Below are 27,374 nucleotides of genomic sequence, written 5' to 3'. Positions count from 1 at the left end.
TTATTTGATTTCTGCTGACATCTCAGTGTTTCCCTAAATATCTGATAGCTCCAGTCATTGCCCGCCGAGGGACGGCACTGGTGTGGGGCCAGTAAGGGGAGGGTCTGTTTCCTGCTGTTAGCTTAAGGATGGTAGCAGACCTATTCAGCTTCCACGTCTGAAGGAAGAACCACTCTGACGTGGACACCTGCATCGCTCGATAAAATCTGAAGGTGTGATGCTGCTGAGCTCTTTATTGAGTATTCAGGAGTCACCTGGTAGCCAGGAGAAATAACATCTATGAGTGTTTGCCCTCTCAAGGAGAGTGGAGGTCAAAAATGCTCGTGCTCTCGAGGTTTCAGGTAGAAACTCATCTCCTGTGAGATGGTACGTACCCTTCTGTGAGTCCTTTAGTGCTTTCTGGACATGAAAGTTAGTAGCTCATGACTCTCTGCATTTGGGTAAAAGGCTGATAAGGATGGCAGGCCGTGCATCTGTGAGTGATGAACAGAGTGCTAAAAACAGCTTGGGGCAGCGCTGAGAGCTTCGGTGCTTCAGGATGTTGGTGCACTGACATGGCACAGAAAGGGCCATGCCTTTTCAAACAGCCTCGTGCTGCTGCTCTTCTCGTGCCTGGCAGCAGGCGAAGGGGTGGGTTTGTCTGCAGATAGGAGCAGGCTTTCAGATGAGCTGTCAAAACGCAGAATATTAATAGGCACGTAAAATTCTGCGTCTTCTAAGCTGACTGTGTCGTTATTTTTCCTTGATACGGATTAAATGTGTGATAGGAATTGTATATTATGAAGCCCCAGCACTCCCCTGGGCATTGCTCTCCCGAGGAGAAGCACAACCGCTTCTGCTGGTGCGAAGAAAGCGTGTCCGAACACCAGCAGCGTGTGGAAGACAAGGTGCACGCATGCTGAACGAGAAGCTTCGCTGCTTGTAAACCAGAAACTTCTTACAGTCCAAAACTTTCCAGGCAGAGCATCCTTCCTGCCGCTGCAGAGGGCGCTCGGTGCTCCGTGCTGTGCTGGGGGGGAGCACCCCGCCTGCCGCTGTCACGTGGTGAGAGCCCCGGGGGGGCCGAGGTCGCTATTCAGGCTTTTATAGAGCATAAATAAAAGGATGAGTGGTTCAAACTGGATGGCGGTTTGGTTTCTTTCTTTATTTCTTTTTTTTTTTTTTCCCCCTTTCTAGGATAAGATGAAATACTGAGGGTTTTTTTTTTTTTTTGCCTCAAGATAGTGAAAAGCAAGAAGAGGTGATCTGACCTGCTGGGATTGTTAATGTGCCTTTCTAGCAGCTAATAATAAGTGGTAGCAAAACATGTGGTGTGCAAATTCCACCCTGATAGCACACAGGGATTTTTTTCCCCTCACCTCTTTGAATTTTTCTTTATTATTATTGCGGCTATGTAAATAAAAATAGCTTTTTCCCGAACCATCCTGGGGAGGGATGTTTGCTACTCACACTGTGCAGCCTGAAGGGGTGGATGGCTGTCAGCTGCAGCGTGGGGCAGTGGCCGTGCACCGGTCCCTTTCTGCCCTGGGTGGCCAGGAATGACTGTGGCACAGAGCTGGCAGTGCTGCTGGCTTTGCTTGTGGCTCTGACCCTCACAGTAACGTCCTAAATTAAAAGCTGATCTCCTCCTGACAAGCAATTTAAAACCTGAGAAGGCAGCGTTGGCAGTAATTGCATTAAAATAGGACGTGCTCGCAGGTCGCTGGTGGCTTTTCAGTAGGTCTTCTCAGAGCGTGAGATCTATTTCTCTCATATCTAAAAATAAAATCCCACTCTAGTTTAAGGTCTTACATAAAGTTGTAATTCCTGCTCCTGGCTGGAGAAGGCTCACCTTGCAGGTGGGCAGCTTTGTGTGCAGCAGGGCAGCCACACTTCTCTCCATCCCAGATGAGTGTGGCTGCTGGGAGTGCTTTGCCATCCAGGGACTGAGCAGGGAGCTGCTGTGGGGCATCCTGGCTGTTGTACTGAGGATGCTTCGCGTGTGTCTTATGGAAAAGAAGATGTTTCCCCTGAATATTCATTCAGGTAATGCAGAACTGGTAATTTTTACTCGCAACCTGAGCAGTTTTGAGGATAGTAATTGTTTCAGGTTGATGGAAGATTAAAACTTGTCTCCCATGTCAGTTGTTAAATGTGGGAATAGCTGCAGGCTGTGGAATACAATATTTGATTTACAGTTCAGCTCTGTGAAGGGCTGCAACGCAAGAACTGCATAGATCTGTTTGTGTAAGAGCTTCATTTAGGACGGGAACAGCAAGCAGCCTGGCAGAGTGTTCCAGGCTGCAATGCCTGTTCTGTGGGCTGAAGCCCAGCGTGGTGATTGGGATGATGTGGTGATGGTAATTCAGAGCTGGAAGACAAGCTGGTGGTAATTTTGAGCCTTTCTTGGTGTTCTGGCTCCTTATCAGCAGAGCTAACAGAGGATGTGAGCAGGCTGCAGTGCATGGAGTGCCTCCTTTCTCAAGTGTTAAGGTTAAAGTTGTTATAAGCTTGTTTGCTAGCATTTGTTGGTACAGAGCAGTGCTCTGGATACTTGTGTGTTATTGCCCTGGATGTATTTTTCTAGTTAACGTTGTGAGCAGTTGCTTAATTTGCAAAGCTGTTACTTCTCTCGATCCTGACTATAGTAAAAATCAATGCGCTCTCTGCAGTCTGAACTAATAGGAATCAAACTCATTGAAGCATGAAAATGGTTTAATCAACAGAGAGCAATCTTAAAGGTTATTTAAAAAAAAAAAAAGAGGAAAAAAGGAGGAAAAAAGAAAAACCACCACCACCCAAGCTCTGATACTAAAGAGCAAAGCACAGCTCTTCCTGCCTTTAGGTAGATTAATGGAGGGGAGGCTTTGAAGGCTTTAATTTGAAACGTGTGCAGTGGCATTCTGAGGTGCTGCTTGATTTCTAAGAGCCCTCCCCCAGTTGTATGGATCTCCAGACTGAGCGAGCTGACAAAAATGAGATCTAATTATGGGTTTCTTCATCGAGGGAGCCGTGAAAGGCACTGTGCATTTGCTCCAGGGTTGGAATCGTGCAGCACTGCCAGGCTTTCTCCTGACCTAATTTTTGTGAGTGGACCATGACATCTCTTGCACATCTGGTTATTGGTATTCCCAAGTATGGATTGTATTGAGGTGGCAGTAAAGGGGAACCACAGCAGCACTGTGACACCTGCATGTTCTGTTGCTCGTCCTTTGGGAAGGTGTGGATGGTGCTGGGAGTGGGATTTGAATTGCTCTGGGTTTGGTGTCCTGTGAGCCTGTAAACTGGGTAATGGGCCAAAGCGAAGCAGCCATTGCTTACACACCTGCACCAGGAGGAGAGGACTCAGCTCCGGTGTTGCTTTCTTGAAATGGCACTCACTGTTAATATTTAACCACAGCTCACAACTGTGCTTTACCCCCCCGGGACTGAAAAGAGTTAGCTCTCCAGTTCCCTTTCTTCTCTGCAAATCCGGTTGATTTTTTTCCACGTTCTCTGTTGATTAATGCCCTGTTGAGGGCATCTTTCAGCCCACATCGTGCTTCACCATGGCATTCTGACTTCAGCCATCGGCCTGGGGGGGGGTGAGCTCACCCTTCCCCTTGTCTGTCTGTGTTATAGGCAGGCACACGTCCTGTGTGTTGCTGTGGACTTGAGTTCTGAACTCTAAAGCAACGGCTGGAGGTTACAAACAGGGAAGAAATGGATAACAGAGCGCGTGTTCTGTGATTGCCTAATGACTTGTTAGGGAAATTGAAACGGCAAGTGTAGCCTTTGAATTGTGCTCACATCTTGATGTGCCACCTTTGGCACGTTCAGATCTTAAAAGGCAAAGAAACAGATTTCATTTCATGAGGAAGCTGCCTGCCACGCTCTAATACAAGCCACCTTAATGGATTATTAATGAACTCGTGAGGTGTACCTGTATCCTTGTTACTGATTAACCACTGGCATTAAAATGCAAGCGGTTCCATCGCTGACCGTATGAAAGGACAGACACGGTGCTCAGGGCAGAATGAAATAATGGCTCATTGTCCAAACAAAGATCACCTCTAACATTCCCTGCTCAGGGACCTGCCTGTGCTCCTCAGCATTTCCACGCACGCTGTGCAGTGTTTTTGTTGCTCTTCTCCAGCTCATGAGTGGGTGAATTGAGCTGCTAGCTGCAGTGGATGCTGTGTCTGCTGAGGAGCTGCCTGTGGCACTGCTTACATCGGCGAGTTATGGTTTGCATCATGCTTTCAGTTGTGTGGTTGTCAGAACTCAAAGGGAGAACTGAAGACCTAAAACCGAGGACTGCAAAACCAGACCTGCATGGCCCTGGAGCTGGTTTGGATTTCCAGTATTTTGGTGTTCTGTATTTCCTGAGTGCCACTTGTTTAAGGATCTGACACTAGGTGGCATGCTGCAGCCTGACCTGATGGAAGGAGGGATGGTCACAGGCGGATTGCTTCGGTGCCCTTCTTGTCGTGTGAGCTTTCTTCTGTTTCTGTGCAGCTGCTTGTTTATTGTTACTCTAGAAACCTGCATCACATCATGCGAAGCTCTCGCTTTCCTTTTGTCCAGACGTGTTTGCTTTTCATGCGAGTTTAATGTAGAACATGTAAATATTTTCTGAAGTGAATGTTTGTTTTGTAGAAGTGTCCTTCTGATAGGTACGTGTGCGTGCATTTCAGTTCGGGCTTGACTTGCAATCAAGTTGATTTAATTCTGCTTTTCTCAGTGGTGTTTCTTGTGGATTGCTGTGCCAGGTTGTACGTGGGGAAGCTGAGTAGACCCGGAATGCCTCTGCTGTTAATTTTTGTTCTGTTGGGCCGTTGGAAGGGCAGTGTTAGGGAGAAACTGGCCCGTTGGCCCTGCAGCCTTCGTCCTACACGAGGCTGACACACACCCGTGGGCCTGGTGGAGCTGCACAGCACATGGGGAGGCCGAGGGCAGTGGGGTGGTGAGAGCATGTGCCCTTTGCTTGGAGGAAGCTGGGTGTCAAACAGAGTCATGTGAGTGGGGTTTGTGAGCCCTTGTGTTAAATGCTGGTAGCAAAACGTGCCTTGTTTTGACAAGTAGAACAGAGCTGATGTACGTGAACATTTACAGCAGGCTCTGTTTGCAGCAGTGGGTGTTGAACGAGTCAGTGTAAAGCACACTTAACTCATTGGCACCTCTTCATCTATAGGATGGAAAACATTGTGGAACTAATTTGGAAAAGCCTTTTTTGCCTGCTTGTCAGCTGATAAAGGCTATCCAAATCCTCTGCTGCCTTTTGTTCCCTTGAAGCCTGCTGGGTGTATCGTGTTCCTACCTCAGTAAGCCCCCGTCTGTCCTAGCAACAAATGAAGATGAGTCCAGCAAGCTGCTGATGTAATGTGTATGATGTAAGGAAGCTCACGGTGCTCCCTGAGCTGTACAGTTGTAAATTTCTTTCAAAAGTGTTATCAAGTGTAAGGAGACATTTTCTCAGTAGGACAGAAGGTCTTCTTCCCTAAGACTGGATGCTGCAGCACAGAGCAGGTGGGCACATGCTAACGTCTGGTTGAGATTCCTGCCCCCGTGTACTCCTCCAGGCTCTTAGAGCCTGAGTTACTGCCATACCTGGTGTCTTTTCCCATAGATTTGGCAAGTAAAGGGTTTCTTCCCCACCTAACGGATCTGGACTCGTGTGGTTCCACACTGTTAACATTTCTTCGAGACCGTAGTAGAAGCTTCCTGTTTGTAGAGTGCGTCTGGAGGGAGAGATTGTTATAGCTATGGTCACATCCTGTGGTTATTGTCACTTAAGGGGAACTATTGAATTTCTGAAGCTTTTGAATGTGAAAGTGATTATTACACGAAAGGCGTTGGGAGCTGTAGTCATGTTTTCTATCTCCGCTGTGACTTCAGCTGTAAATCCGTGGCTGACCTGGTGTGTCTGTTAGCTCATGTCTGCTATTCGTGGAGCGTTGAGAAAATCTCTTGGTAAAGAATCTGTCTTATTCTGGAGAGGTTGTAAAGGAAGCATTTGGCAGTCATTTCCTTTCGCTTGTGAGCCTAAGCATGCTTTGTGTTATAATAGTTTAAACATACCACAGGCTGTTGATAGAGGTATCAAATTTTCCATTCCCAAAGTAACTCTTAGGATTGAAACTGGAGGGAAGAATGGGCAAGCTTCCATTGTTGTACAGCTGCTTTGATAGAGTCGAAAGAGATGCTTGCTCCTTCCTTCCCTTCTGTGCTGCTGCAGCCCTGCCATGGGTTTTTGTGCAACCCGCAGCTCTGCTGCCTTCCAAAGGTTTTGTTTTGGTTATGTCCAGCTGAGAATAAACATTTAATTGCTTTCTTCAATCTATTAAATTTTCACGTGTGTTAATTTCTTGTTACGTTGTGGCTTTTAGCAAATGTCTCTTTAGTTTTCCTATCACTTTAAGTTAATATCTTCTAACACGAGTGGCTTATCAGCGTAGAGTTAAATTCAAGGAGCTGCTGGGCAGGTTGGGGTGCTGCTGCACATGGGCTGCAATCCGGTGGACAGACTGGATTTTGTGTCGATGTTTTTGGTTTGCTTGGTATCATTCTGCTATTCGGCGTTTTCCAGGGCAGGGATTTCCTGGCAGAGGTGAACTTCTTTGCTTCAGTGTCTGCCTCTCCTGCCTTGTTTTGGTTTCCTGCTGTGCAGAGCCGTATTGGGGTTTCAGGTTGCTTGTCTCTCCTTTTTCTCTAGTCGCTTGGTCACAGTATCCCAACCGAATTGATTACGTTTTGTACTTACATACTTAGATAAAGTACATAAAAGCTTTTGTTGTAAACATCCTGCCAAGTCACTGAGTTCCTTGCCTCAGTCATCCCTATGACCTTCCGTCGCTTCTCGCTCAGCTCTCCCCTAAGCAGGCGTGCTGGCTTTCCTCCTCCTCAAGGTGCAGCTACTTCAGAGCACTCCCCCTGAGCCAGCTTAAAGCATGAATGGGAAGGGCTGTCCCCTGCCCCCTCCTCATCTTCTCACGTAGCTGCGTTGAAGCCACGAGATCACAAGCAAGGTGTCCCAGCAGCTCTCTGTGCAGCCAATGGTTACCAGCAGAGAGGGGGTGTATTCTGATGGTCAGGGGGAGCCTCCTGCGCTCTAGTTTGTGCCTGGTGCCTGTGTCCTGTCCTTGGGCACTGCTTAGCAGAGCCTGGCCCTGTTCCTTGCCCCACCTCTGCTCAGATATTTCAGGCATGGGCGAGATCCCCTGGTCCCTCTTCTCCAGGCTGAGCAGCCCAGCTCGCAGCTGTCCGTGCAGATGCTCCCCCCTGTGCTCAGCCTTGGTGCCCTCTCACTGTGTTCCCATCCCCCTGGGGCTGGAGCCAGTGCTTGAGGAGTGCCCCTGTGCTGAGCAGCATGGCAGGGTGCTCATCTCCCACGCGCTGTCTCCCTCAAGAGTTTGTCTTCTACAGCATTTGGGGGGGGGGGGCTGTGGGCTGGCACTGCTGTGAACGCTCACTTAATTGTGTGGGGACTCGAGATCACAAAGAGCTCCTAGTGGGCTCCACAACAACTGTTTATTTTTTCATTTTTTCCTCAACCCTTCCTCAGCTCGGTCTTTCTGTAAAATCCGGAGATTTCCAGCATGTGAAATTGCTTTAGCAGTCTTCACAGCTCCCTGGGGGAGCAACTTTTGTTTTCTCTCTTCCCTACTGTGACAGAAATGCTGCGTGCATCCAAGATGCTGTATAAAAATAACCCAACGGATTTCTTTCGGGCGTGCAGAGCGGAGTTCTGCAGGACTCCCTCCACGTCCTTGAAGTCTCTATCGCCACTCTGCAGCTGAGGTGATGTACCAGCATTCACCGTACCAGCAGTCCTTCTTGGGCTGCGTCACAGGTTCCAGATGGGCTGAGAAATTCCCGGAGGCGACCTAATAACAAGCAGTTGTATGAGCAGGCAGTGAGTACTGCCAGCGCACTGACTTGCTCTGCTTTTTCAGAGGGATGTTGGTGCTTTGCTCCTGATGGAATCGGGGGCGAGGCCTGGAGCTGTTACCGGCTGCCCAGGGGATGGTGGTGGCAGTTGGAGCAGCTGTGGGATGACGGTTGGGGTGCTTGGGGCTGGGGGTGGTGTGGATGTGTTGGTGGGGTCCTCCTGCCCCCGGTGCTGACCTGGGGGTGGATTTTAGTGCTGGTTTCAGTGGATTTTAGGATTCCTAAAGCCCAGCAGGTGGATGTGAGGTCTTCTGAAATAGGAGCGCCATGTAAGTACAGAGCAGAAATAGGAGCTTTTGAACCCTAAAATGTGTGGCAGAGTAGGAACTAGTTCGCTTCAGTGGGGCCTGTGTTTGGTGCTGCATAAAGAGGAGTATAACAAAACCACCTCGGGGCCTCCCCGAAACTCTGAGGGTTTTGTGGCCCAGAAAGAGTACACATTCCGTTGGGGAGATCTGGAACCGTTAGGAAAATGGCGGATCGAAGTTACAGCATTTACAAAGTAGGTTAAAGTAGCTCTCAGGTGCCTCTGTTGCCTGCTGGAGATGTGTGTGGGGAGGGAGGGGACAAGACACTGCGTTCAGCTCTGCAGAGTTTACATTTTCCTTTGGTTTGGATTACAGAATGAATGCTGGCCTTTGGATTGTGCTGAAGCAATGGTAGCGTTAACACTGAACTTCCTCTTAGAGGTGGCTTTAGGGTAGTGTGGAAAAGCACCCTCATACCTGGAGCTGCTGCAGCCGAGTCACTGCTGAAGAAAAAAAAGGAAAATGGGAGGAAAAGCATGTAGCATAGGGTGCGAGCAGGCAGGAGCTGCTTCTGCATGGGAGCCTCCAGGTGACCGTTGCCCTCGAGGAGTTGTCTGGCTGATTTCCAAGCCTAAACCACCTTCTTGAGGCTTCTTACTTGACTGAAGTGCCTTGCTGTTCTGGCTGGGAATGTGTGCCAGTGGCGGTGGGGAAACTTGTGCTGAGGACTGTAATTAAGTGACAGAAGAGAAGCAGAGCTGTGGCAGTGCAGTGCTGTTAGCTGGTTCTCCTTGAACCTATTCCCTTCCTTTTCCCTCCACCATTGCCAAACCTGAAGGGAGAGTTTGATTTACGTGAAGCTGAGAACAGCTTTAAGTCTCCTTTTAAAAACAGGTTTGGCTTAGCAGGGGTTTAATGTGTGACGCTTGCTGCTTGTCTAAGCTGGGAAGTGATGCTGTATTAGCTGTTAGAAAGCATTTGTCACGATCACGTCGCCATGTGTTCTTCAAATGAATTTAACTTATTATATTGCTTGGGTACAGTTTGTGCAAGGCAGGTGGTGTACTTGAACCTGCTTCAAAGCAGTGGGCTGGATGGCCCCAGTGAGCTGCTGGCAAGTGTTTGTGGGACCTCCTTGTCCTGGGTGTCTCGTTTAAAGAGAAAATGACTTACCTGTTCTGTCAGTCTAATCTCATTCAGTCTGTTTTGAGTATATACATAACTGGCAGACCTTGATCTGTTCCTCTGGAGCCGATGTCTGATGGGTGAAGTACTTCTGTGTCTGTAGTTCTGTCAGAGCTGCTGGTGGGCATAACCTTGAAGCTGTGTGATGCCATCAGTGCGGTACGTGGCCGTCTTGGGCCAATGTGTCTGTGTGAGGTGGGCTTCACTTTGGGGACAGTGCCTGTGAGAAGCAGCGGATGCGGCCGCAGAGCTGCAGGTGGTGTGTTGGGAGCTGCTGACAGCGAGTCAAAACCTTACTTGAAAAAGAAAAAACAAAAGGTTGGTGATGGAAGATGCTTTTCGAACTTTCTAATGCTGTGAGTAGCAAACATGTATTTCACGACCAAGAAAATACATTTTTTTTTTTTTTAGCCAGTTTTCCAAAGGTGAGATGAAAGATGAAAAGTGCCCATTGCAAATGGAGCTGGAGGCTGCACTCAGTGCACGGTTTTGTTTTGCACTGTGGAATGGGGGCAGGTGACATGCCTCGGAGGAAGGCTGATCAGTGCAACTGGGTTGCTCCCGATGGCAGTGATGGATGTTGGAGCAGTTGCATTCACTCCAGAACCTCCCATGTGCTGCATATAACCAGATGGGACTTCAGATGGCTCTGCTGCCAGCAACCTCACTGCCAAAGCCCCACGTTGGTCACCTGGCTCTGCAGGCAGTGCTTTCTGGTTCTTCCATGCTCTTCCCACTGCCCAGCAGCATGCATTGCAATGGGATGCACAAATTCCACAGGTTTCTGTGTTTTCAGTGCCCTTTGCCAACACGTTCCTGGGAGTGGTGGTTCAGCGTGGCAGGGAGCTCTGTCCTAAAGTGATAAGGTGGTTTTAATAAATCCTGTCAAGTGGTGTTTTTTGTAAGTAAATGAAGCTTGGCCTGAATGAACTTTCTGCTGGGAAGCTCTTCTGGAAGTCGTGGGGAGTCCCAGGGCAGTCAGTTCCTAAGGTGGCTTGCCGGATGCCAGGCCACGTTTGATTAGAAAATTGCAGTGAGGATTGATGCCGTGTGGTTGCTTTGTGCTGACCCGAGTGTTGGATTTCAGCCTGGGCAGGTTTGCAGCTCCTCGGTGCTGGAGCTGATCCCGAGGCAGCTCCTCCAGCTGGGGCTGGCTTTGCGATGGGTGCTGTGGGAGCAGTTTGTGCTGTGCGACGCTTCTGTTTGCGTCCATCCCCTGCAAGGTGGCACGGATCGGTTGTGACCAGTGTCAGGTGGGACCTCTGCTTGTGCTGTGGTGGGAAACGCAACAGCAAATAAATAGCATTTGGGAGAAATCAGCTGTGTTTGAGGGTGCTGTGTGAACTCGCTATTCTATGAGCAGCGCTTTATTTATTGGTAAGGTCTTCACGTGGATTTGCTGCGTGGGGCAGAAGCGTGTGCTGTGTGCTGTGTACTGTGTGCCGTGTCCGGCTCTGCATGCAGCACAGGCACCGTGCCGGCCCGACCGCAGCGCTCACCTCACGTGCCGCGCCGCACGGCCTCAGGTAAACACCCCCTATTAAAAACCAGAAAGGCCAATTAAGTGCACGATGATGAAGGCGAAGGGGTTTGGCCCGAGCAAACCCCGCCGTCCTTCCGCCGGCGGCCCCGAGGGCAGCCGCGCCGTGCCGTGCCGCGCCGCGCTCCGCGCCGGGTTTTCCCCCTCGCCGCCCGCCGGGCCGCGCTCCGTGCCCGCCTCCTGCCGCTGCCGGGCGGGTGGCGGCGGGCCCGGGGGGACGAGGCTCGCTCCGCCGCCTCTCCGCTCCCGGCACAGCTGCCTGCACGCCGGGCAGCCGGCGGAGGGGCCTCCTTTTGTTCGCACCTCGGCTCCGCGGGAGCGGCCGCCGCCAGCGGGTGAGTGCCGGGGCACGGGGGAGGGGGGGGACCGTCGGGGCTCCTTCCCGCTGGGGGCTGTGCTGTTGTCCGGGTGTTGTTTTTTCCCTAAGGGGAAAGTTGAGCCGACTCTCGGTGGCCCGAGTGGTTCGGGACCCTTTCGCTTCACTTCTGTGTTGTAAATAAACGGATGCGCTGTGTTTAATTCCTTACTTGGAGCAGGTGAGATAAGGAGATAGAGGCTGGTCGGGATGGAGCGCCTTTGGAGCAGCGCAGCCCGAGCTCCCCACGCTGCTCCCTGCATCCCCCACACCTGCGAGGGGACCCAGGCTGTGCTGGAGCCCAGCGCTGGGCAGAAATCGGCCGTGTTTCTTCTGGGAGCTCAGAGCTGGAAGTAAACAGGACTTAAAGCCCGGCAGACAGAGGAGCGCTATTCCAACGTAAAGCCATTAATCTGCAGGCAATTAGTTCCAGACACACAGCCAGCTCGGCATTTTTGTCAGGTTTTTTTTTTCTTCTTCTTACAGACGACGGTGTTTTTCAGGACTTAGGAAATATCACAAGACAGACACTTCAGGCGCTTAGCAGCAAGTTGAGAAACCGTGTGGGAGCGGCGTTGAAAAGCCCTTATTTGCGTTTCCAGCCCCGTAATTTAGCAGCGTTTCAACTATTTTTATCAATCCCTGCAGGAGCAGCAGAAGGTGGCTGGGAGCTGTTGGATCTGGCTGCTCCGTGAGGGCTCCACCGTTCCCCCCCACTGCCGGGGAGCAGCAGCACTCGGGCTGCGTGTGAGCAGCTTTCCAGAGAAAGGCAGTTAAGAATTTATCTTTTCTTGCGGTTGGGATTTATGAATTGAGGCGAGGGCTGACGTCATCTATCCTCCCGCTTCCTTTGTGTGTGTGTGTGAGAGTTGATAGTGCTTTGTTTTACTTAAAATAGCCGTGGCTGTGCCATGGACAGCCCCGTAGCTCTGCGATGCTGCAGCCCTGGGTTCGGGGGTTGCGTCGTGTGGCTGTGCCCTGGTGAGTCGCTTCTCTGTGAAGTAGATGAGCTCTTAATTGTAATTAACACAGTGCTGCACGCAGCTGTTCTGCTGGCATTCACTGTGTGATGTTACCACCGGGGGATCTCTCGGTGCCTCTCTCAGTGCCTTTGCTCTTCTCTTATATACATAGAGGTGATGAGGTGGGACTTCTGTTTGCTGATGTGAGTGGTTAGTAGTGCATCTCAGAGAGGGCTTTTGTTTTGATTTCGTGTGTGGGAAAGGGAAGAGAATAAGCTATTTGTTACTGAACTAATCCAAAGGCTTTGTTTTTAGGTAACATAGCCTTCCCCAACCTGTATGCACAGCCCAGAGGTCCCAGCTGATGCTGATGGTTTGTGCTGTGAGTTACTGCCACAGGGATGGACCTCTGTGTGGGTGGAGCACTTAGAGTTGTATTCAACACTTGCAGAAAGGCTCTGTAGAACAAAGCCATTCCTTGCTGGCACTTGAGGACAGTCTTCCTGCTGCTGAAATCGAAAGGGTCACGTGTAGCAGGTGAACAGAGTGCACATCCCCACCAAATCAGCACTGACTGCAAATCCAGCCTGGTGCACAGCTTCTAGTCCAGAAATCCCATGCCACGAGCCCCTACTAACTGCTGGTGCTAGGTACACTTGGGGTTTGTAGCTGCAGAAAGCAGCTGTCTGGGGCATGGGGTGCTGCAGGCTTTGATGAAGATGCTCTTGCAGAGGGATGTGCTCTTTGAGCACGTGGCTTTATAGGGCTGCCCTGTCTCTTAGGTCAGTGTGTGTGTGCTGATGTTTCCCCATTCTGGGGCTTCTTCAGCAGATAGAGAGAAGTTGTGCTGATGCTACATATGCTCCAAGAGGAGAAAAATGGGATTGGGAAATTGTGAAAGCCAATGTTTCTGCAGTCTGTTTGGTACGCAGTGCTCACGTAGCACTTCACCTGAGGTCTTCTGGTTGAAAAACAAACCAAGCAATTACTGAGACAGAGGGTGCAGAAATAGATACATGTTGATGATCATTGTACTTGAAATGCTGTTTTTCCCCAAGGGATTTTCAAATTAAGGATGTTTCTGTGCAGCATTAGTCTATAGCCTCCGACAGATGAACGGATTAAATGTGGCTGGGCTTGTTACATGCCCCAGCTGTTGGCCTTATTTTGAGCTGGCCATTGCTATCCCTGCCGTGGGGCCAGGGGCAGCTAGCTTAGAAGCAGAACTTCTTTCTGACTTGCTGCTATTTAGTTAAACAAGTCTCAACTGTGGTTTGGTTGAGTGCAGCAGGCTGAAAGCAGAAGCAGCTCCCCAGCTCAGGTGCTCAGGAAGCAGAAGTTGTGTCTAACCTGTGATGTAAGGCTCGGGTCAGTAAGTGCTGCTACTGATTTATGGGAACATTGAACAGCTATTGATGTGTCAGGCTGGATGAAGTAACAGAGGATAGGCACCATGAGAAGCTTCCTATAAGCTAGTTAGCTTTGTTTATGAATCCTCTCTAAATGGATCAGAGGGATATGTCTTTTCTGTACTTAAACCCTCCTAACAAAGCTGGAATTCTTTGCAGAAGAAAGGACAAAAGTAATATTTATCCTGGGCTTTGCCTGGTGTATTGGTTGGAGTTCTGACCCTTGGATGCAAGGTGTGAACGAATAGCACTGACAGATGTAAATAATTGAAGCCAGCTGGCCTTCCCCAGGAAAGTTATATCAAGTTTTGCCAAGAAAAGACCTTTGTGACTGCATGAACACTTTGCTACTGGAATCAAACTTGGTTGTGATGTGTATGTTTGCTCCTAATTGTAAGCATGTGTTATTGTCCAACAGGCAGGTTAGAAATGTGTGTTTTCGTAATGTTAGCTAAAGCACGAGTAAATGGTGGCAATACTTTTGATTCTAAATGTGTGCTTGGGGAATTCATAGCAACTTTTGGCCTGCTTGGGTTTCTCTGGAAGTGGATTTAATTCAGAGATAGGAATGCAGTGTGAAAGCAGCCTTGGGATGTGGCAGTGTTTCTAGATGGTGGGTATTGGCAGATTTTCCTGACTCCCTTTTAAAACGACTTAATTGAAGTGCTGTTTGATGGGTAAAGGTGTGCTCAGACCTGCCGGGCTGGGGGTGCGAGTCCTTGTGTCTGCCACACTGGTTTGGTACAGGCTTTGTCTCAGGCACTGATTTGCATCTTCTTGAAACGTGCAAAACCCAAGGTGCTTCAGCTTCAGCAGCGTTTTCTTCTTGAGCTTATTTAGAGAGATGAAAACGACTTGTTATTGAGATAAAGCTGAGATCCTGTTAATACACAGTAAGTGTTTCTGCAGCATCTGGAGCCCGATAAGCTTATGTTCTGCGTGTGCAGGATGAAAGGCATTGGGTGGGTGGCATGGTGGGTTTTGTGGGTGCGCTGATCTGGTTGTAGAAGGTGGGGCCTGTTCTGGTGGCTGTTTGGGGCTGGAGGAAGTGCAGGGTTCAGCCGCTGTGTAGCACAGCGCGTTGCTCTGCCACCCCTCGTTTATCTGGGTGGTAAAACGATAGCAGTAACATAAACATGATGTTGGAGCTTCGTGTTCCCCGTGTGGAGGTTTCAGCCTCCTAATCTAATCAGCCTGCGCAATTAATCTGTTTACCTCCGACAGAACCAACATGCCACTTCCTCTGCCCTTGGAGGCTCTGTGGCTGCTGCTGCCCTCCCCAGGTGCTGTGCACGGGGCCTGGGAGCTCAGGGAGCTGTGGTTTGCTGTGCTCTGAGGGTTCTCAGGTTTAGCGAGTGCCTGGTGACTGGACGTGGCCTCAGCAGGGAGTGAAATCACACATTGCTATGGGAATGACTGAGCTGTGGCGTCAGTCAGCACAACTCAGGCACTTATGGGGTGGAAAAAAGCCCCCGTCCTTAGGTGTGCCACAGTAACAGATCCCCGTAGAATTCCCGTGATACAGGCAGTCAAAACATACTGTATTTGCTCCGTTTCCTATTGAAATCTAACAAAGGAGCCAAAAACCAGATTTCCCCTTTCCTGATAATAAAGCTATTCCTTTGAGATTAGAGCTGGGAATGGATTTTTCTATATAGCAGTTCCTGCTTATTAATTGAATGCTCTTAGGTAATCTCGTATGCTGGCTCGTGTGAGAGCGCGAGAGGAAGAGCATCACTGCCCTGCATGTTTAATATTAGATCGCTGTAATTGCCTTCGAGCTGGAGACCTAGCCTGTGTTTGTAGTTAAGACTGATATAAAAGAGTTAAGAGCAGCCCAAGGTTATTAGATCATTTGGAAACTGATTACCCTTTCACAGTGTAATAAAGTAATTATGAATAGTGTATGAAAATTGGTTGCAGTCTGTTTCAACATTATGACTGCCTGTCTTTAAAAGAAATTACATTGTCCTCTTTTGTGTTGTTCCTATAATTTGCATATTCAAAGCACGTTAGATATTTGTCACTTCCAGCTGTAAATGCTAAAGAGCATTAAAAAAAAAAACAAACAAATTATGCCATCTGCTTGGATAGGTTTGGGTGAGGTTTCTCAGTTCCTGGTAATGCTTCACCTCGGGTGCTGCTGCTGAGGGCTGTGAGGTGTGTTCTGGAGCAGAGTTATGAGTGGTGGAACTTGTGATTAAAATACTGTTAATGTGAGAAATAAGTGCAGCTGTGGTCTGCAAAGCAGGACTGGGGATGGTGTGCCTCGGGGTGCTGCCCTGCCTGCGTGTCCTGGGGCGGTTCCCAGGTGCAGGGCTGCCTGTCCTGGCTCCTGCAGTGCTCAGGGCTGCTGACACAGCTGAAATAGCCATTGAAAACATTAAGCATGAGATTCTGCAATGTGTTTTTTGCGTTGCTCTCGTGGGTAGCTTACAGCTTGAGGAAACTCCAGCGGGGCCAGACATGCTCCATGAACACTGGTGTCATTTTTTTTCTTCAAAACTCAGTGTCTAACACAGCTTTTGTAGGAGGTTCGTGGCCTACCAATGCAATTCGATACTGAAACACTGTGCTGGAAAACTTGTTTCGTGCTCCTTATTCAGCGCAGTCGCCTTTTGAAATACCTGCTTGTACCAGAGTTCATTCTGATTCAGAGGCCAGATCATAATTCAGCATATGTTAAGAGCTCGTCAGCGGGTAATAAATCTCACCTAAGCTGTGTAAGTTATCTCAAGGGAGAGGCTGCAGGACTGCTGGAGAAAGCAGGCTGATGGCTGACATGCCCAGTGTGTTTAATTGGGCCCCAAACTGCTCTCCTACTTTGGGGAGAGTGTCTGAGTGCGGGAGGGACAGGGATATCTGGGAGGAGGGATGTGGAGGACAGCGTGTGCCATGTGAGATGGCAGTGCTGCGAGGTGAGCGTGGCCAGCACGCTTCTGGTGCGGCTTAATAACGCTTTGCATCACTTGTTTGACACTTGATGGTTTATGGTCTAATTTTGCAAATCACCGTGCTCAGCAGCTTACAAGATCAGATCTAAATACATTAATCCAACTATATTGCCTCATCCTGTTACGTTAGATGCCATCGCTTCAGTCGTACAATAGTTAAGAGTCTGCACTGAGAGTACTGGAAGTGGAAATTAATGTCTAAAGCGTGACTGAAGTCAGAAGTTATTTCATGCAGCCTTAAAACACTTCCTCTTGGTTTAGATTAGAGGCAGGCTAATCATTTGGAGCATTTCTTAATATTTTCTTCCCTTTCCTCATGAAAGACGCAGCCAGTTATGAACTGCCTTTAAGTGGATTTATTAGCAGTGGCTGACAGCCGATGCAATCCGTGGTGGAGCGAGGAGAGACTGCAGGAGGTTGGGAAGGGCAGAGCTCTGAACTGGGGGGTTCAACCATCTTCAGAGCTGATGAGAGAAACCGGTGGCCACGAGCAGCAACGTGAGTGGATTTCTGTTACATTTTATGCTGCCTAGATGTGAAGGATGTATTTTAAGGAGGAAAACAGATAAAGAAAAGGGAAGCTTGCTCACTGTCTTTGAAAGAAGTGAATGGGACCAGAGGGAAAAAAACATCCACTGGCTTGCAAGGAGAAGTTGTATTGGATCCCAGGGAATAAATAGAAATCTGGCATTCATTGCTGCTGGCAGCTGGACCAGGAGAGTTGCAGTAGAGGTTAATAATTAGTAGAGATTTAGACTTATATTCTGAAAATGACCATAGATGTGTTTCCTGTCTGCTCACCTGTTCTGCTTGATGGTCCCATGTTAAAACAAGCTACATCTTCTCATTTCCCTTGCTGTTAGTTGAGATGGTCTGTGGGATTTGTGTGCCTCCTGTCTTGTGCTAAAATCTTACAACATAAGGAGGTGATCTGTTTCCTAACGAGCTGTTCACCACCACTTGTTATCTTGAATGTTCAGCCTTTGCTGATGATGGTGTGGGAGGAAACTGCCCCTCTCTGATTCAAGTGAAATAATCACGATTGCACAATGTTGTGTGTTGAATGAGGGAAGCATGCCTTAATGTTACGGGGGTGATTCAAGTCCTTGCTATTGGGAGAGGCAAGAAGATAAAGTCAGGGACATGGGATAATAAATTTTGCTGTGATATGGCTCTATGCACGAGGTCTTGGTCTGCAGACGGGTTGTAACAGATCTGCCAGGTCTGTGTGCAGCCTCAGCATGCTGGGTGTGTTGGTATCTGAGCAGGTTTGGGGGTCACATGTGTTGGGTGTGAGCTCCAATACTGCCAGCCTCGGTTCTCCTGCACCCAGGGTCTCACCATGTGGGTTGGGACTGCACGTGTGCTTCCCCCAGTTTGTGTCTCCTCTTTTTTTCCCCTTCTTTTTGCACAGCGGTGTTTGCTCTTGGGACAGTATCCCTCTGCCCAGAGCTGGAGAGTGAGCACCACCGGTCGCACTGCCACCAGTGAGGTTTTGCTGCTTTAAATACTGGGCACTTGTTAACTGTATCCTGTACATGCAATAAAGGAAGTGAGACGTAATTTAACACATTGCAGTTGGTAAGCATTACGAAATTATGAAGAATCTGCTGACCAGTTGCTGTAGACAGCCTCTAACGAGAGACAGAGATCAAGTTGGTGTTTCACACACCAGTAAGCACACTTAATCTGCTGATTACAACGGGGCTTCTGTGCTGGGGAGAGGCTTTGTGGGACAGAGCTGTGCTGCCTGCTGTGTCACTCTGAGCAAGCTGCTCCTCAAAGGAAGCAAGGCCCAGCTTGGAAAGCACTTTCTCCTGGCAGAAATATTCCTTTTACTGCTTATGTGAAAGCATGTTAAAGCAGCAGACAGCAAAACTAGGGCTTGTGAATGCCCATTGCTCTCTTTGATAACTCTGCACCGCTTTCCCTGGGTATGAGGCTGGGAGAGCAGCGTTTCTTTGCATTTCCACTGTTGTGAAATTTGGTGGTGTGGCTTCAGCCTTGTGTGTCTGCTGCTCTCAGGGCGCTGCTTCCTGTAGCTGGAAGTTGCTTTAATTATGGCTGTGTTGGTGGCCATGTCTGGTCACCCCGGAGCCCACCCTGCAGTTATCCTTCCATTATAGGTAATTCAAGTCAGCAGTTGTGTGGAGTTAAATGGAGCAGCTGATGTGGCTGAAGAGCAGGACCTGGGCCTTTGTTTGCTGCTCAAAGAAAGGGTTTCCCAAAAATAACCCGATCCAGTTTTAGTTTGAGTGCTTTAAATGAAGATATTTTTGAGGCTGTCTAGAAGATGAAAGGCTTGTGTAAAAGGGCAGACATTTAGGAAGAAAAAACCTGTAGAGCAAAGGCATAGCTGTATGTACTGAGAATGACGATAGATGGTTGTTAGATGTGGTGGAGGCACCAAACTAAAACACGGGATGGACGTTGTGTTTGTATTTTTCCATCGACTGTGTGTATTACAGATCTTTGTTTTGCCATTGACTTGCCTCGCAAGGAATCCACGTGAATGGCTCCAGGCTCTCCCTTTTTACTTCTGTAAATCTGTTCTCTTCTTCCTGTACCTCTCTCAGCAAATGGATCTCTGGTGGTACGTGGTATACTGGCAGGAGCTGTTGGTGCATGTGAGGTTGGCTGCTGCTGGCCTGAGCTTTCCTCCTGCCTCTCGCTTGCTGTCTCTTGTTATTTGTGCTCGGTTGGCTGAGCAGCTGTCCTCTGGCCCACTGCTGCCTTGATGTGGTTGTTGGAAGGCAAGTGAAGTCACTGGGGCTGATAAAACTACGATATTAAAAATAAATAAATCTGTGTGTCACAACATGATTGTTAACTTTGGTTTTTAAATATCGTTAAGCAACCTCGTAGTACAGATGTTGTCTCGGCTCCAGGCGACGTGATGCTCCCTGGATAACAGCTCTCACTGCAGTAGCAGCTCTGTACAGCCCCGTGGGCCTTCCTCCCCCACAGCCCACTGCAGCAGGGAGCTGCCTTGCTCTGTAGGAACGCTTTAACAAGTCTCAACTTGGTAAGTGACGCTATGGGACTGCTGCTTTGTGTTACTCAGACCTATATTGTGGTAATCATTTACATGAGCCTGACTGACTTCAGAGACAAGGAAGTAATCCCTGGCGTTGTGTTTACTGTCTGCTGCTCCTTGTTCTGTGCCACTAATTACAACTGGAGAGGCCATTAGAGCACCCTCTGAAGTCGCCCAGGGGTTCTGGGCAGCTAGAGCTGCAGCTGACTGACTGGGAAGTTGTTGCTGGTTGTACAGAAACTTTCTAAGGCTGTTGACTTGTATGATGCTGCACTCAAGTCGCCGTGTATATTTGGGATTACATTGCTTTTATGGAAGCACCCAAAATTAGGTGTTCCCAGAAAACTCTTCACAGGCCACTGTTGTGAAGATGGGGCAGCAGTTCTGGGGGGAGGTGATAGCTGATAATTGCACCCCACATTTTATCCATGGCTTTTCAGCCTGCCTCTGTGCTCAGAGCTGTTGAGTTTTGTTCTTACTCCTCACTGAGTTTAGGGCCTCTCATGGTGGGTAGGTAGCTGCTTGTTTTTCTTGGGTCCAGCTGGGTAGAAAGCGAGGGGAAAACATAAGGTTGTGGTCTGGCATGAGGAACGTGGTGGGTTTCTGCCTTTCCTTTGGAGGTGGCAGTGTCTCAGCTGTGAGCTGCAGCTGGGGAGGCCTGTGCTTTGCTGTGTGCTGATGGGATGGCAAGTGGAGAGCAGTTCCACTGAACAAACATGCTTTTAATCATGCACGTTTAGATGGCTCAAAAGAGCTCTGAACTGTAAACATGGAACTCATAATGACCATCACTGGGCCAAGTGTTCAGAGCTGTGTTTGTGCAAGCACCAAGCACAGCAAGGGAGATGAGGGGGACCACTGCTCTGAGGCAAGTCATTCATTGAAGAGAGGCTTCCAAGAGCTTTCAGGAAAGCTTGAGGTAAACCTGCCTCTGGAAGGCTGCTGGCCCCTGGGCATGAGGAGCCCTGCCCTGTGCTGGTCAGTGCTGGTGGCTGCCTGGGCTGGTAGTGCTGTGCTGAGGCTGGCTGCAGGGATTGTGGCTGGGTGTGTTCTGCTGAAGGGGAGCATGGTGGTTTGGGCTGTGGTAGTGGTGTGACCTGAAGGGCAGGTGTTCTGGGAATAATGTTTACTGATTTTGCTCTAGTGTTTGTAGTTGATAGATACGTGATGCAGGTGAGTCAGAATTCTGCTTGAAGTGTTAAGTAATTGTTCAGTGCTGACCCTTTCCCAATTACTTCCAGCAGAAAAAACATCTCTTAGTTGCATCTTCTGTTAGTTGGTGAGTAACTTTAAAGTTGTTTTGGGATGGAGAGAAAAGCAGGAAGAGAATTAGCTTGATGCTCACCATGTTGTTAGTGCATTGAGCTCCTAAAATACTTGGTCACCTGAATGTCTGCTACTCCCATTTTCAACAGCAAATAGAAGATAGGGGAAGAATGTGGGGGAAAGCTGATAACAGATGCTCTGAGCCTTTTCTGGAACAGAAAGGTTAAATTGCATGCGTTGGCAAGGAGGTCAGCCCGTGGTGCTGTTAATTAGCTCTGTCCTCAGGGGTGAGATCTTGGGAAGGCAGAGCTGTGTGCAGGCAGCTCTTGGGTGTTTGAGGCAGGAGGGTGCACGTCCGATGTGTGACTCTGGAGCTGTGTTTGGATGCTCACAGCTCAGCACTGTGCTTCATCTGATGAGCTGAGACTTCATCTCCCCAGTGCTGTTAGGCTCCCTTCTCACCAAGGACCTTGAAGGTTTTCTTAAAGCAGCTCTTCATACCTTACCAGTGTACAGGGGAGTCTTTATGCACTGTTCCTTGTCGTGTAGTCCTTTGCACTACAGAGAGGTTTATAAGCTTCTGAAATTCTTCCTGTGTGTAAAAATGGGAAAAACTCTTTGGAAGGACCTGACATTCAGCAGTTGCAGTGCACACTCCCTTTAATCTGTTATTTGTGGAATACAGTGCCTTTCTATCTCACAACATGAGACTGAAAACTCAGAGAAGAATGGTCCTGTTGTGTTTATGGAGGCTGCTAACGTGTCAGCAAGCAAGTCTTGTCAAAAGATTTATCTGCCTGGCGTGCTACAAGGGCGAAAAGGAGCTCTTCTCATGATCTTGGTTACTGTGCCTGGTTGGCTGCCTCCCTGTTCTGGCCTCATGGCATTTCTGGTGGACTTGCTTTCACATGATCTTCAAAACCTGACCCTTCAGGTATTTAAACCTCTTAGCTGGTATGAACGTGCAGACAGCTGCAGTGCGTGCTGTTAGCTCTGGTGATGGTTTCCAGGTGCAGACAAAATAAGCACAGAGCTGCCCGTGGTTGGGCCGAGGCAGCAGCTCGGTGCCCAGAGCTGGCCCTGTTTCTCAGAGCTGCTCTGGCAGTAATGCTGTGCAGTTGTTCATGGATGTATATGTGCTGTATTGCACTGGAGAGGGAAAAATATATCAAGGAATCTTTAAAGCACGTTTGGATCGTCGCTTGAATGAAAGATTATTGAATATTTTGTGTGGTAATAATGGCTTAATTAGTGATAGCTCAGAGAAGCTTTTTTCTCTGCTGTTCTGGCAACCTAGTGCACGCTCCGTTTGGTAAAGTGATTCAGTTGAAATTTACTTTCCAAACCAAGTTGAGCAGGAGCAGCTGGCAGTGCAGTGGTGGCTGCTCGATCAGGATTCATTGTGCAACTCCTCCTGGTTCCTTGAGATTTCAAGGCTCTGAGAAAGACCTCGGGATGTTTCAAGATGCAGCTGAGTTAATACGGATGAATGATCTGTCAGTTACCATCAGCTCTGGGTTTATTTCTCCCTCATTCTTGATGTCACTGAGAACAAAAGGACTGGCACCGTGACTCTTGTCTTCCTTCTGTTGTTTATGCTTTCCCAGATTAATCTGTAAACAACATTCTAGTTTTAGTAACTGGAGAGGGTAGTTGTCATATGACAAAGGATGAGGAGTATAACAGGTACGATGCGAAGCGGTGGGAAAGTGTATGGTTAACAGAATGAATAATGCCAGGTAGTGTTGTAGTGGAGATATTTTACAGATGGTATAGTTAGAAAGATTATCGTGATGGAAAGAGACAGTCAAAATAAAAGGAAAATGCTCACTCGTGTCCTAGGCTCACAGTAGGAATCTCTAAAGGAGTGATCTCCAGAAAGAGATCCTTCCCCAGTGGTGCTCAGCCCTTAAATGGGGTCTAGGACAGTCAGACTCCACCCCTCTGGTCACACAGGTGCATTGCCTTCACCTGTGCTCCTGTGATGGACTCAGTGCTCACCTCAGGTGATCCATCAGTGGTTCAGGCTGTGATTCAACAGTTCCCATACAGAAAGGCTCTAAAAAGAGAATGTCTTTCTTTGTTCGGATTCAGATACTTGGCTTTATCCTTAACTCAGGAGTTGTGTCCTTGTGAGCTGGAGTGGGTGTTTGAGAGCGGCCCCAAGCAGCTGGCTCTTACCCATCCATGGAAGCCCTGAGTGAAACTTTGGGGTACCCTGTATCCTTCAGCTTCTAGTGTCCAAGAGAGATCCCCTGTACATAGGTTGAAACACCACCACTGCTTGGAATTTTAGATAGCCCTGGGGAAGTAATTTGTTTTCATTCCAAATAAATGCTTATTTGCTCTCTAATTATGTTGTAACAACAGTAAAGGGTTGGGGAAGTAACACGGCAACTCTTCAAGCTTGCTGTTGAGGAGAGTTTCCTAACCTCTAGAAATTGAAGACATTTCTTATTGAGTCTCTGTGGACTGTTGCTATTGCTATACCTGCAACTTCCCTGGCAATTGACAGGTTCACTGTGGCTGTCTCTCCTGGAGCTGCACTGGGTTCCCCTGTGTGTTAGTGGAACGATGGCTGCTGCTGTGAGGAGGAAAGCAAATAGAATCGTTTCTTACCTGGATGATTGGTTCATTCAGGAAATGCCCGAGAGATTCAAGCTCCAGCCTGAACTATATCAGTAAGAGCAATTTGTCTCTGTGGCTGTTTCCATTGCTGGAAGCAGTAGTCAGTAGGGCCAGGCTGGGATTTACATCACACTGAGGAGACTTCAGATACACAGCTTCACTGCCTTCTTAAAATCAAAGCAGTCCTTTGCTTTCCTCAGTGTGCTTCCATACCCTTCATGTGCAGGTGTTTAGCCCCATTTGGTGGCTGTGCTTTGTGCTGTAGCCCTCTTCACATGCAGTCATTCACAGTGGTGTTGGGTGCTGATGAGATGGGGTTAGTACACAATTAGTACGCAAATTTGAGTTACAGCTGCTGTGTTTTTACGATTAAAAAATATGGTAGTAAATGGGACTGAGTTGTGCTTTAAGATAGCAGCTTGAAGTCCTTTGAGGAGTAACGGAGGCTTCAGGAGGACAAACGTAATTGCAAGATGCAGCTTGTGTGACTTGCTGCATTCTCTTGTAGAGAGTATCAGGTGTCTTTTCTGAAGAGGTGAGAAGTGTTTTGAGTGCTTCTCTGCTTGTTCTTGCTTGATTTTTTTTTTTTCCTCTGTAAAGGAGAACGTTGGGTTGCTCAGCTCTTACCCTGGATTGATAACCATGGGAAGATAGATATCTAAGCTGCTAGAAGCCTCTCCAGAGACAGAAAGTGCTGCTGGCTGTTGCTGTGAGGTGTAGCGTGCAGAATTCAGTCGCGGTCGTTTTGATCCGAGCCACAGAGGGCGTTTGAAGGAAACTCCATTTTGAATGAAAAGAATTAACGGGGCATGGCTGCACAGGGCCAGTGCTTTTTGGCCTTCAGTTTGGCAGAGGCAGGGCAGCAGTGTCTGCAGGGGATGGCTGCAGGATGTGGGGGCAGCTGGGTGGGCAGCTCCTCTGTGTGCCTGGCTGTGCTGCGGGGATCCTGGCCCGCACAGTGAGGCTTTCCAGTTCTCCTGCAACAGCTAATCCAGGCTTGCTTACTCTAGGCTTGCACTGAAGGAAAAAATACAATTCAGTTGATGTTAAGAGTATTGATTAAATGATCAAGGAGGTAAAAGCATAGGATTATCTCTTGCCATTCTATTCCTCAGCAGGAAACTGTGTGTGTGTGAAGCTGGTGGCTTATAAAATCCACCTCCCCGTCCCTGTTAGTGGTAAAGCAAGCATAATATGTGGAGAAGCAAATTTTCTAAGTGCTGCGTGTTTTATTTTCAGTTCATTAATTCCTGTACTCTCTGGGTTGCAGCTTGGTTGTAAAACCACTAGCTCTGGTTTGGGGAAGGTGGGTGGAGCTCTCGTTTCCACAAGTGCTTGAAAGGACTGTCCTGTATTTGATTTGCAGTGTTGTGTTTTCTCTATGAAATAACTTTGGGGCGTGCGTTTCTTTTTGTTTTAATTCTCAGAAATGGAAAGAATGTTGAATATTAACACGGGCTTTTTCCCCTCTTTCCTCCCCTTTCCTCCTTCAAGAACCTTTTTAAAACGCTGGGGTTGTTGGAGTGGTTGAATTTTTCCTGGATTTGAGTGAGAAATTCAGAAGACTGAAGCCCAGGCTCACTGTCTACCTTTCACGGAGGCCCAGCCGTGAGAGGACAGAAGAAGGCACGTGGCGAATCATGACAGCGGACAAAGAGAAAGACAAAGACAAAGAGAAGGACAGGGATAGAGACCGGGACAAGGAGCGAGACAAGAGAGACAAGGTGAGGGAGAGCGAGAACTCGCGTCCTCGGCGGAGCTGCACGTTGGAAGGAGGTGCCAAGAATTATGCAGAGAGCGACCACAGCGAAGACGAGGACAATGACAACAACAGTGCCACCACAGAGGAGTCCACAAAGAAAAGCAAAAAGAAACCACCCAAGAAGAAATCCCGATACGAGAGAACGGACAACGGTGAAATCACATCTTTCATCACGGAGGATGACGTGGTGTACAGGCCTGGAGGTAAGAGGTTCCTGTGTTACTCTTCCTTTGCAAATCTTTGTGCAGTTAGCTGGCTGCAGCATGCTGTGCTCGCTCCTGCTCCAGGCTGTGGTTGTATGGGGCAGGTTGCCACGTTTCCATTGGAGGCAGTTATGGGTACACATGCAAGGCTTTCTGGCTGCGTGTCCTAATATCCCATCATGTGAGGTTTTGCTATAAAAATGAGCCACCATTTTTTCCCTTTTTTACTTCATTATCTGTGTTTTGTATGGGTTGTCTGTCCAAGAATTTAAAAATAGAACTGGACCACGCACTGTGCACCTTGGCCTGAATTTGAAAGTAGACATGGTCTGAGCTGAAGGTTGGATGTGGCATCTTTCCCCAGTTCTAAGTTGTTCTGCAAATCCATTGTATTTGTTGAGATCCTTGTCTTTTCCTTGAAGTGTAAATCAGGTGAGTTAAGATCTCATTTCAGTAGTTAGGCCTGTGCACAGCAGCGTGTGTACTGAGCAAAGCCTCTGGTGTCAGCAGGAGTCCGGGTATGAGGACAGCAGTGAGAAGCTTGCAGGATGCTCTGGATGTCTTGGATTGGTGCCATTCAATTCCTGCAGAGTTCACGTGAGGTTTCAAGGTGTAACCTGTGGCTGCTGCCAGCAAACTCCTTCCTCAAAATGAAACTGGAAAGGTTATTCATTTGTGCTGTGTTTTAGTAGTTAATTGCAGTTGTTTGTTTCACCACGAGGAATATCATCTAGGACTGTACTGTTCAGAGTGCTGGTTTAGGGGCTGTGCCAGTTTTATATTGCTCTTTGTGGAATGATGGCTGTGGTGTAGTAATGCTGCTGGAGCAAATCAGATGAATTCCAAATAAAAACCATGGAAACTACAGAGGTAAAAGCTTGTCTGATTTTTCTATGAGGTGCTGCATATCTCAAGTACCAGAATGTCATTGTATGGGTAATGTAAGTGGTTGAAATGCTCTATCCAGGTGTGGCTGCTGTAAATGCTCTGAAGTGGCCCTTGTATGTGCTGCAGGTGGGTGCTGACATAGGGCTGGCTGTGCTTCGGTGTGGAAATTGTAGTTTGCTTCCACACAGAATGATCAGTGCTGGTCAGAACAGCTTACCTTTTTGAAATGCTTCAGTGGCGTCTTCAGAACTGTTGGAAATGGTCTTTTCCTCTCCATCAGAGCTTGTAGCTGAGTGGTGTCTGCTGCTTGAGCAGAAGCAGTAGGGAGCCTGCCGAAGGATTGGCTTTGGAGCAATCTTATTTTCAGTGTCAGAGGATGAAAAAATATGAGTATGTTAGGAACAGCTGTTGTGTGGGCCCAGCAGCACAATGCGATATGCTGGCTTTCATCGCGGGAAGACTTGGCGTAAAATTAAGATGGAAAATCACAGTGCTCTCAGTTTCCTTCTGTAGCAGATTGGAGGAGGATTAGTGCTTTGTTAGGAGCTGCAGGGCTGGGTGCAGCAGCACTCAGCTGGAGGTGTATTTGCAGGGCAGCAGGAGGCACAGCTTGCACCTTTGAGGGAGTTGTGGAAGGAGGGAGGAGCAGATAGCTCTCATTGTTTGCCCCATTGCCTCTTTGTGCTTTAAGATTGACACCTGCTTCATGTGCTGGACTGCAGGAGCAGTGTGAGCACTGCTTGGTCAGTGTGGTGCTGGAAGGGTCGGGCAAGGATGAGGCCATAATGGTCCTGTGTGAGTCCTTTAATACTTTTTTTTTTTAAATATAAAATACAGCTTCCTAACAGGAGCAAGCTTCTGCATTCACACTTCAGTGCGTAACGTATATTCTAAAAGAATGATAGTACATATTGCAGAAGACAATCTTACATCTCCTGGCTGGGAGGTTATTTATAGGGAGATGTGTATGTAACTAAGGGTATAAATTGAATGCAATTTGAGAGAGATTAAGAGAATTTAAATCAGTGA

At 48.3% G+C, this 27,374-nt stretch overlaps 1 protein-coding gene across 3 annotated transcripts in view; it reads left to right on the top strand.

Moving 5' to 3' along the window:
- The window catches only part of RERE (arginine-glutamic acid dipeptide repeats), a 161,411-nt gene that overhangs the window by 25,646 nt on the left and 108,391 nt on the right, over window positions 1-27,374 (top strand). For 2 of the 3 annotated variants that reach the window (XM_065737992.1, XM_065737990.1), the window contains exon 2: window positions 24,987-25,457. In XM_065737992.1, the coding sequence (XP_065594064.1) occupies window positions 25,133-25,457 (325 nt within the window). In that variant the 5' untranslated portion in view covers window positions 24,987-25,132. Of the gene's footprint in view, window positions 1-11,099; window positions 11,217-24,986; window positions 25,458-27,374 lie in introns of those variants that run through there. The other variant, XM_065737991.1, reaches the window with a different exon arrangement.

The sequence above is a fragment of the Cyrtonyx montezumae genome, unplaced genomic scaffold, assembly GCF_038088225.1.
Source record: "Cyrtonyx montezumae isolate F1298 unplaced genomic scaffold, pur_monq_1.0 scaffold_21, whole genome shotgun sequence".
NCBI lineage: Eukaryota > Metazoa > Chordata > Aves > Galliformes > Odontophoridae > Cyrtonyx > Cyrtonyx montezumae.
The sequence above is the reverse complement of the archived record's forward strand: the minus strand, read 5'-3'. Positions and strand labels throughout refer to the sequence as shown.